Consider the following 10,456-nt stretch of genomic DNA (forward strand, 5'->3'; position numbering starts at 1 on the left):
TGAACAGCACATGTGGGATGTTTAGTCTCAGCGCTGCCTTCCTCTGAAGATTCTTAGCTTAGATTGACTGTTTCAGGAAGTGATTTTTCTCGCGGTTTTCAAAGTTGAGCCTCAACTACTAATCATTTCATGCAGAAAACCACATTTTAAAAAGAGCATCTCTCTTCGGGCACTGAAACATTTACCAGGTTTGTGTTTGGTTTTTTGGCTTTTTTCCCCACAAAATGCTGATGATGAGTTTGTGTTGGACAGTGAGGCCAGTCTGTTAGTGATGTAAGCTCAGATTTTTAGAACTTGGGTTGACTAGTAAGGTTGGCGATTTTTTTTTTTTTTTAACGTGGCGCAGTGGAAGGTCGCTTATTTCTATAGCGGGTGCCAGATGTTACAGCCACATCAATTCTATTTTAATCATTTCAATTTTAATCTCAAAATTCGGATTTATTATTAATAATACCCGAGTTTAGCACAACCTAAACAGCAGTACTCCTGCGCAGACACGGGTGTATGAATACAGCTGATTTTATGTATTTTATTGATTTCTTTTTCTTTGATTGACCTTTGCAAATATTCGAGCAGATTTAAACGTGCGTCCTGAAATGTTTACTATAAGGAGAGCGCGATACAGTGGCGCAGTGTGGGAGGCGTGAATCATTTGGTGAGTTCACATGTAGAGGCGTTTTAAAAGCTGAATTTCAACGGAGAGAAGAAAATATTTGAATACTGCAGAAATAATGACGCAGTTAATTAATTGTGCGGTTATAAACAACCGCATATCAAATCAAATCTAGTTTCAAACCGCGAAGTTCTAACATCCTGCGTAAAAGCGGCATCAAATCCCTAAATGTATTTATTATATTATTAATATCATTAATATTATTATTATGTGCGTGTATTTAATTGTGATGGCATGATGTTACAGTTAAGAAACCGTCTGCCTATCGGGCAGCAGGCCCTGCTGCAGCTGCTTTTATCGGTTCGAGCTTCATATCTTCTCCAAAAAACTGTATCCGGATGCCGTGATGCGTCTAATCGAGCTGGGACATGTGGTCCTTTAATTTCCTGTCCTTTATTTACTGATAACGGTTTGCATGTAGCCGACATTATAAATGCATTCACTGACATGTTGGTGCCAAAGCCGTGTAAACGGTCTGAAACCTTTTTGGGCGTCCAGTTGTCTGATTTGGAGGAAACTTCACACCTTTACAGGGTGGAGGATTTGACCGGAGCGGATTTGCTAACGGTTACCTGGTGATATATTAAAATAATAAGTAAAGAAACGCAATGAAATGAAAAGTCATCCAAAATGCGCATGTGTGAATTTCGGCTCCGTGGCAATTCAAGTGTCTCAAGCCACGAACAATAAAACTTTAAAGCGCAAACATGGCCTGATAGCCACCTGTATTTACTGCAAACGAATGCAGGTTTTTGATCACACTTTCACTTCAATGCCGTCTCAAAACTGTTTTATTACACCTGCAGTGGATGAAAGGCACCAGGACGCACGACTCAGTCTTATTGATCAGCGCGTAATGACGCTCTAATCTTCGACCTGTGCGAACAGAAAACAAACTGTCTCCGTTATTTGCTTCTTCCTCTCGGGGTAATGTGAAACGGTCACCGCAGGCGTTAGGACGGAGAGTGTCTGTCACATAATAACAGTTTATGGGCTCAAGTGACCACCAGACCGGCACAACACTTTGTCCTGTGTGGAGCCGGCAGTGAGTTTTGATCAGAGAGACACCGCGGTGCGTTTTTATGTGAGGATTTATTCTCAATGAATTATTTTTCCTCTAGCGTTTTATTGGCTGAACTCAACCGGAGACACTCTTGGCAAACCCGCAGCGTTTGGTCAAATTTTAATTGCAGCCTATAGGAATAATAAGACTACCCCGCCGGTTCAAAGTTTCTCCCACCCCATTTATTTTACCACGACGTGCTACTTCAAGCTCCCCAGCAAGGCACCCTGGGGTGTGTCTCCCCGTTTCCTCTCCCCCTGCCCCCTTTAAAGATTGAGAAAGGCGCCGATAAAGTCTGTATCACCTCTCCCGACTGCCACGGGCTCCATGGGAGACACGAGCTGCAGTCTGCGAGAACTTCGGCAGCCCCAAGCTGTGGAAAAGTTAAACACTGCAAAAAGTGTCTCATAGACTTATCGTCCCAAGTTGTACTTTTAAACAATAAATAAACTTTTCTCTTCTTCATTCCACCTGCGTTTCTTGTAAGAAAGGAAACCACTGTCGGGTTCTGAAATGAGTCCCTTTGCTCTAAAGATGCAAGACGACGTCGCCCCCGCTTCAGACAGTTTTCCTACAGCCTGCTCTGACTAAAACACTGCAGGCGGATATTTTTTACAGCGCACTGAGCTGTGGCGAGCAGCCTCGACACCTGTCCGACGACACCTGGCAGGCGTGACCGACAGTCCGCGCATGCTCCCTTGTCAGGTTGAAACCTCTTAAAGCACTTGGGAGCAACATCACCACACCAGTAGATGTTAAATCTTGGAGCGAGCGGCCTCGGGCGCAGGAGGACTGCTCTCTACAGCTGGATTATTGTCACTGATTTGTTCTGTTCCGCTTCAGAGATGCCCCGCTCCTTCTTGGTGAAGAGTAAGAAGGCGCACAGTTATCACCAACCCCGAAGTTTTGAGGATGATTACAACAAGCTGGACACGATACTGGCGCACATATGCTCGGGTATGCAAAAGGAGGCTTTTCTTCAATATTCCCCTCTTTGTCAGATGACAGTTTCAATGCTGTATTTGATATTGATATAATCTGACGGGATGAGGGGTATTTTTCAAAAGTAAAATACATTTTTGATCGCAACACTTGCCATTAATTTGTAAGATGAATAATGCTTTAAAAGAAAAGCACTTTACAGTTAAGAGTCATTGTAGTGTTTTGTATTCAATTCTGAAACTGTTCTTTTGGTTAAATGCATGTATTTAAATATCTCGGGTTATTCACAGTTTTATTACATATTACAACACTATTTTTTATTGTTATACCATATCATATATTAACACTATTACCACAAGAAAAATGGACGTTATCTCTGACTAATTTTGTCCACCAAAAATCCAGTTTTGTTTTGACAAATTACCGAACTGGCGACCATCCACGTCATTTATCAGCCCTTTAAAAACAACATAAGAATGGCTTTAATTGAGTCACCGGTCATTACGATGCTGACTGTCATTTGTTTTGTGCTTCTCAGAGGGAGATAAACTCCCAGAAGAAGACACGGATATGTCGGTGGACAGGTACGACCTGTCTCCGGACTCCCACCTGGGCGACGCTGCAGATTTCTCCCCCAAGTCTCCGCTGAGCTGTGCCGACAGCCTGTGCCCTCGCTCCCCGGACTATGAGGACTTCTGGAGGCCTCCATCTCCCTCCGCCTCGCCAGGTAGACAAAGACACACACATACATACACACATACTGATGATCCTGCAATAGATTACATTTCATGTACACATGAAAGACCCAGAGCGGAAATTGTAAAGCGTCCAGGACGCACAGATCCAATGCAGACTTTGATTTGTATTTTTTCCACCATGGTTTAGAAAACATACAATACAATGTTCGTTTCGGCAAACTAAATAAGCAAAACAGGCCTTTGTGATAGTTTACATATTTTGCTGTTTTAATCATTTTCTGAGATTGTTTTAAAGGATCTATTGAAGTTATTCTTCACACAAATACGTTTTCAGTTTTTATAATAAATCAGCAGATATCATCTAATCTAATTTCATTTTAATCGGACTCAACCACAAATCATCACTTGGGGAATCTGAAATAAGTTTTCCCCTCAATGATTCCTCTGAGGCCCCGTAGATCCCTGGAAGTGCTCCTCTTCGGTCACTTCACTGCTTTCATTAAATTTTTATCTGTTCCCCTCTCCAGCTGATTCGGAGAAATCTCTTTCTCCCCTGGTGGACGAGACTCAGCCCTTCACCGTTCCATTCCGGCCGTACGCCTGGAGCAGCAGCTATCCCAGGCCGGAGCTGAGGCCGCTGGTGCAGCCAAGCCTCCATACGGGAATGGAGGTAGAAAGAGGCCCGGCTGCGATGGGCTTCTACGGAGACAGAAGCACCCATCCTGCCCTGTATGCAGACCGAGCTCTGGGAGAGGAGACCTATGGTAACTACAGGAGGCACGCTGCTGCTCTGCTGTTTCCTGAGGCAGGCCTGCACGGAAAAACCCACGACGTGAACGCGCAGTCTGATCTGCTGTGCTCTAGCCTCATCCTCAATGGGGCTTACAAGTGCGTCAAGTGCAGTAAGGTGAGGACAGAGAGCAACGAAGAGAGGTGTGATTTCATATAGTCCAGTCTAATATAGTGTCTTCTATAAAATGCATGCATGTTTGTAAGAAAACACCAATAATTTAAAAACTTGGGATAATTTGATTTCCGCTCAACTTGGCCCCAAGCAAAGACTCACTGCAGCTGCTGTCTTTTGGCTGACCTCTGACCTCTCTATAGGTGGAACAAAACACAAACAATTGACTCTCCAGTTACACAGAATCGAATTTGGGTTTTTTTCTTCTTCGATGGTTTATTGCAAATTTTAAAACGTTCTTATCGTCAATTCATTGTTGTTCTCAGGTGTTTTCCACTCCCCACGGTTTAGAAGTCCACGTCCGCAGATCACACAGCGGCACCCGGCCATTTGCGTGCGAAATCTGCGGCAAAACTTTCGGACACGCAGTGAGCCTGGAACAACACAAGGCCGTGCACTCTCAGGTATCTTCACACCTCAAACCACAAGATGCAGTTTGCACCCTTTTCTTTTTTTGGATTCACATCTTACTTTCAACCCGCCTTCCTGTCAAGCGTGGATGCGCTGACTCGAAAATGTGACTAAAACAGGCCTCTGCTCACGTTTCAGGAAAGAAGTTTCGACTGCAAAATATGCGGTAAAAGTTTCAAGCGGTCGTCAACTCTGTCGACTCACCTGCTTATCCACTCCGACACGCGGCCGTACCCATGCCAGTACTGCGGCAAAAGGTTCCATCAGAAGTCGGACATGAAGAAACACACCTTCATCCACACAGGTGAGCGAAGAAAGGGACGAAACTACATTTGTTGTTTTGATTGTTCTGTAGCCGAGGTGAAAGATCTGTGCGCAAAATCCAATTTTTAAGCAGCAAAATGTATACCTCTCGTTTATTTTTATTATATATATTTTTTAAACCCTAAATCAACTGTATTTTTCTTTTTTTCTTTGTCTTTCAGGTGAAAAGCCACACAAATGCCAGGTGTGCGGGAAGGCGTTCAGCCAGAGCTCCAACCTCATTACGCACAGCAGGAAACACACCGGATACAAACCTTTCGGCTGCGACCTCTGCGGCAAAGGTTTCCAGAGAAAGGTGGATTTGAGGAGACACAAGGAGACGCAGCACGGGCTGAAATGAACTGACGCGGCACCATGGAGTCAATCTAATCTGACTTCAGAGCAATCATTTGCTCATTCCTAGGAAGTCGTTTTTAGACATCCGGCATTTTCGACTTTTCCTCCTTCTGCCATCCACCTTGAGGACATTTTTCGGATCAAGATCGACTCTGACTCTCATTTAGCTTGTTAAACGTGCATTGAACCTATATTTAACAACGACAGATGGTGTTTTTTATTTATTTTATAAGGGAAAAAAACGTTTAACGGGCGACTTTTTGCAGTGCGAAGACGAGCAACACTAACGAGACCAGCCTGCTGCAGAATGTTACATGCTCACAAAACCAGAGATAAGCTGTGGACTTTAAAATACATGACATGTAAGCGCGATAATAATAATAATAATAATAACAATAATAATAAAATTGTCTGTGTCTTAAGCCCAAAATATTAGCAGTCACACTTCAATAACAGGATTGGCAGAGCCATAAAGAAACAGATGCAAATCTGCGCTTGTCCAAAAGAACAGACGTAGGATTTTGTTGTCAGCTACAGCGATGCTGGCAAAACAGCCTCCTTCCACTGTCTGATTTAATAATCGCTTCCATTACCAAGCTGGTATCTTTGGTCTATTTTGCACATTTTCTTGTCAAATTTAAACTTCTATCGTTTACAAATAAATATTACTTCTCTTCAAATATGTATTCCAGTTTCTTGTTGATGTTTTAAAATGATTATTATTATTATCAAAATTTCAATGCAGTTAAAAATATGGATGAGTTAAGTTTTTCCAAACGAAAACAGAGACGGAACGGAAAAAGCGTACATGAAAATAAAACGGATTACATTAAAGTAAAGGTCGGGTTTCATCACCTAAGTTTAAAAAAAAAAATCCACAGGGCGTCTTTTTTTCACTGTTGTCAGCAGACGCGTCGGTAGATTTAAGGTCATTAGCAACAGTTATTTCAGATTTTTTCTCGATCACACACACACACACACACACACACACACACACACACACACACACACACACACACACACACACACACACACACACACAGGGAGAGAGAGAAATAAAACTATGATCTAATCGAATAAGAGCTTTACGTTCCAGAGTGTAAACTTTAAAACAAAGGCGCCAGGACGTTGAGCCATCTTGCTGCCGTGATTGTGTGATTGCCCAGAGGCTACTGTTTGTTTTGACCACTGCAGACATTTGTTTGGACCTCAAACAGTATGAGCTGATTTAACCGTTAACCAAATGCGTTTTACCCTCATGGCTGTTATTTGGGGGGGGGGGGGGAAAAAAACGAGCTTTGGCAGAAAAGATATCACATGTGGCAGCTGTGATCCTGGGAAAAATGAGAGTCGGGAAGCACCCTGTCAAAGTTTCTGTACTGCTACATAAACAATAGATTAAAGGGTTTAATCTGATAAACAAAAATGCTCCCTGGAAATATTACAGCACATTTAAGAAACAGGTGGTATCCCTGTCATAGAGACTATTTCCATAGATAGAATCAGTTTAATACTGTGAAAATACCTCTCATAACTGGTTAGGTGAGCTTATAAACAGTCGCCTTATTAATCTACCGATTCTTCCAAACCCTTATCTTTTAACCTCCGACACAAAAGAGGCGGAAAGAGGAACAATCACTTTGTCGTTTTCACTCAACATTGATTGAAATCACTGACTCACAAGGATTTTCTATGCCTCACTTGCCTCAAAATCGTACAACATCCAGGCCTGCGAAAATACTGAATATTTTAAACCCCAGGATGAACAGACTAAAGGAGAACAGGAACAGGCATGCTCATTTAAAACAAGATTTAGTGGAGCTGTGCGCATTACAGCTACATGGCAGAGAGACTCACAGTGTTTATTCTTTTCAAACGAAAATGCATTTTATATGCAGCAACCACACATTTCAAGGCGAATAAAAAGCTTCAGTTTTGAAAAGACTTCAAAACTGAAGCTCCTTTAAAATAAGTCTATAAAGGAAATAAGAGGTTACGCTGCTTGAAAGGAGTGCACTTTTTGTTCAGACTGAATGAGGTTGAATCTGGTGACAGGGGAATTTCCTGATGCCTGATGCCAGTGCCTTTAACGCTCAGAGAGCCCCGAGCCGCCAACCTCACCTTTGAAGTAAGCAAGCAAGCAGGTTCTCTCAGGTGGGACGTTTCACTGCTGGGCAGAGCAGGTCGACTTCAGCTGAACTTGTGACATTGAGCTCCTCTCATAACTGTTTAAGCTACTGAACAACCTAGATCGCTTATGATGGATGTTTTGTTTGTTTTTTTACCTCATAGAGTGCTGTATGACGAGTCCCTTTGAGAGATGCTCTTCAAGCACAATCTCAGAGTGAAGCTTCCCAAGTAAAAATCTTCAAACGAGCCAATAGGCTGACCAGATTTCCTCCAAGTGCATGGCTAGATTTTTCTTTTAAACTTTATCCCACTGCCTAAAGGCATATCAAATATGAATAGGAGATGGCTCGATTGATTTGAGTGGGCGAATAATCAGAGCATTGCAGTCTGAGGCCTGCATTTTGGCCCGTAAGTGCACACGGTGGATAAACATGCACTCATCTGTGCATGCAGCCACACAGCATGCAGAGGTATGGCTGGATTAATTTTTTCTGACAGACATAGTTGTGCAATTAGAAAGTTCAAGGTCTGGGTTTGTGTGGTCTTGGATGATCTATTATTAATCTGAGATTATACATGAATAATAAAAGATGGGAGAGAGACTTGGGTGTTTGATTTCTTTTTTCTTTTTTCGATTTTTAATGTCTGAAAAAACAGACATTAAAAATGTAATCAAATTATTAGCTAGTATTATGGGATATTTGGGGTATTATGGGATAGATGACACCCCCCCATTATACAAAAAATATTTTTGTATAAAAATAATCTACTGAAAAGAGGTCAAGTATATAGATATTATTGCACAATCAATACATGAAAAAACTTCAAAATAAAGCCAAGTTGTATGGGACATGCTACACCCGAACTCCCATAACTTCATAACGAAAGCTCTGATTTACCCAAACTGAGTGCGGTGGTTGACAGGAAGTTTCTCTACATGTCTGAATAAACAAAATGTGAACCGCTGGGTACACTGAGGAAATATAGCTGTACTTCCTCTAAACCATCAATGTGTCTAATAGACTCCATTCCTACAAGCTTGCACAAAAAGGTCTTACCATTTAATAATGCGGCAATCTTAAATATGATCAATTTAAGATTAATATTAATGTACGTACAACAGGCCTTTAAGGTGAAGTTACCATAAACCATTACTCAAAAACTGACCATCAACTGACTCAACTGTTTTAGGTAATTACCGGTCAATCTCCAACCGTCCTTTTATTTCTAAAATTCTTGAAAAAGTAGTTGTGAAACAGCTAATGGATTGTCTGCAGAGGAATGATTTATTTGAAGAGTTTTAGTCAGGTTTCAGAATTCCTCACAGTACAGAAACAGCTTTAGTGAAGGTTACAAATGATCTTTTCATGACCTCTGACAGTGGACTCCTTTCTGTTCTTGTAGTGCTAGACCGCAGTGCAGCGTTTGATACTGTTTACCACAATATCTTACTACAGAGATTAGAACACACTGTAGGTATTAAAGGTACTGCACTGCTGCAGTTTGAATTATATCTAGTTTCTAATTTGTTAAAATAACTGAAGAGGCCTCTTCACACACTAAGGCTAATTATGGAGTTCCACAGAGTTCCGTGCTAGGACCTATTCTGTTCACGTTATACATGCTTCCTTTAGTCAGTATCATTTGAAGGCATAGCATACATTTTCACTGCTATGTAGATGCCGGATGACACGCACTAATGAGTTAAATTGCAGGAATGTCTTAACGATATAAAGTCCTGGATGAACTCTAATTTCCTGCTTCTAATTTCAGATAATCTGAGGTTATTGCACTCGGCCCTCAAAATCTTAGAAACATGGTGTCTAACATGATACTGTGGATGGTATTACCTTGGCCAGGATATGTCCTTCAATGCTCATTTTATACAAATATGTAGGACTGCTTTCCTACATTTACATATTATCGCTAAAATCAGAAGCATCCTGTCTCAGAGTGATGCTGAAAAACTAGTTCTTAATTGTAGGCTGTAGACTATGTTGTTCTAAAATGCTTCAGTTGATCCAGAATGCTGCCGCAAGAGTACCGACAGGGACTAGAAAAGAAGCGCATATTTCTCCCATATAAGCTTCTTTTCTTCTAATTTTCATTGTCTCCTTGTTAAATCCAGAATCAAGTCCTTAAAATTCTTCTTCTCACATCCAAAGTCTTGAATAATCAGGCCCCATATTATCTTAAAGACTTCATAGTACCATATCACATGATTAGAGCACTTCACTCTCAGTCTGCAGGCTTACTTGTGGTTCCTAGAGTTTCTTAAAGTAGAATAGAGGGCGAAGCTTTCAGGCCCCTCATCTGTGGAACGAGCTACCAGTTTGGATATGGGAGACAGACACCCTCTCTGCCTTTAAGATTAGAATTAAAGCTTTCCTTTTTTATAAGGAATAATGTTAGGGCTGAATCAGGTGACCCTGAACTCGCCGTATGCTAATAGGTCGAAGCTGCTGGGGCTTCCCATGACTCTCACTTACTATTTCTTCTTCACTCACCTCTTTTCACAGCCTGTCTGTATGCACAACTTTTCATTTAATCTTAAGTCATTATTAATCTCTGGCTCTCTTTCACAGTGTGTCTTTTTGTCCTTTATTCCTCCTGTCAAACCCAACCAGTCACAACAAATAGCTGCCCCTCCCTGAGCCTGGCGCTGTCGGAAGTTTCTTCCTGTTAAAAGAGAGTTTTTCCTTCCCGCTGTTTCTTGTTCATAGTGCTTGCTCACAGGGGCTCGTCTGATTGTTCCGGTTTGCTCTGTGTTATTGTAGGATCTTCGCATTATGTTATAACGACCTTTGAATTGACTGGTGTTGTCAGTTTGTCCTATATTAGCAAAATGTAACTGACTTGAACTGAAAGAAATGCAAAAATGACAATATGTTATGAATGCATTGTATTGCATTGCA

At 41.5% G+C, this 10,456-nt stretch overlaps 1 protein-coding gene across 2 annotated transcripts; it reads left to right on the plus strand.

Annotated features, from left to right (window-relative positions):
* Nucleotides 1-49: 49 nt before the first annotated feature.
* Nucleotides 50-9,506, plus strand: gfi1ab (growth factor independent 1A transcription repressor b). Of its 2 annotated transcripts, XM_040040456.1 has the most exons (7): nucleotides 50-188; nucleotides 2,580-2,693; nucleotides 3,217-3,405; nucleotides 3,904-4,283; nucleotides 4,607-4,744; nucleotides 4,890-5,055; nucleotides 5,237-9,506. In XM_040040456.1, exons 2-7 carry the CDS (start codon nucleotides 2,582-2,584, stop codon nucleotides 5,413-5,415), a joined length of 1,164 nt encoding a protein of 387 aa, XP_039896390.1. In that variant the 5' UTR covers nucleotides 50-188; nucleotides 2,580-2,581; the 3' UTR covers nucleotides 5,416-9,506. The 2 variants fall into 2 exon arrangements, with proteins under 2 accessions (XP_039896390.1, XP_039896388.1); XM_040040454.1 differs by having other exon boundaries at nucleotides 50-2,693.
* The last annotated feature ends 950 nt before the right edge of the window (nucleotides 9,507-10,456 follow it).

This window comes from Simochromis diagramma, unplaced genomic scaffold (assembly GCF_900408965.1).
Source record: "Simochromis diagramma unplaced genomic scaffold, fSimDia1.1 OVJJ01000026.1, whole genome shotgun sequence".
NCBI classification, from domain to species: domain Eukaryota; kingdom Metazoa; phylum Chordata; class Actinopteri; order Cichliformes; family Cichlidae; genus Simochromis; species Simochromis diagramma.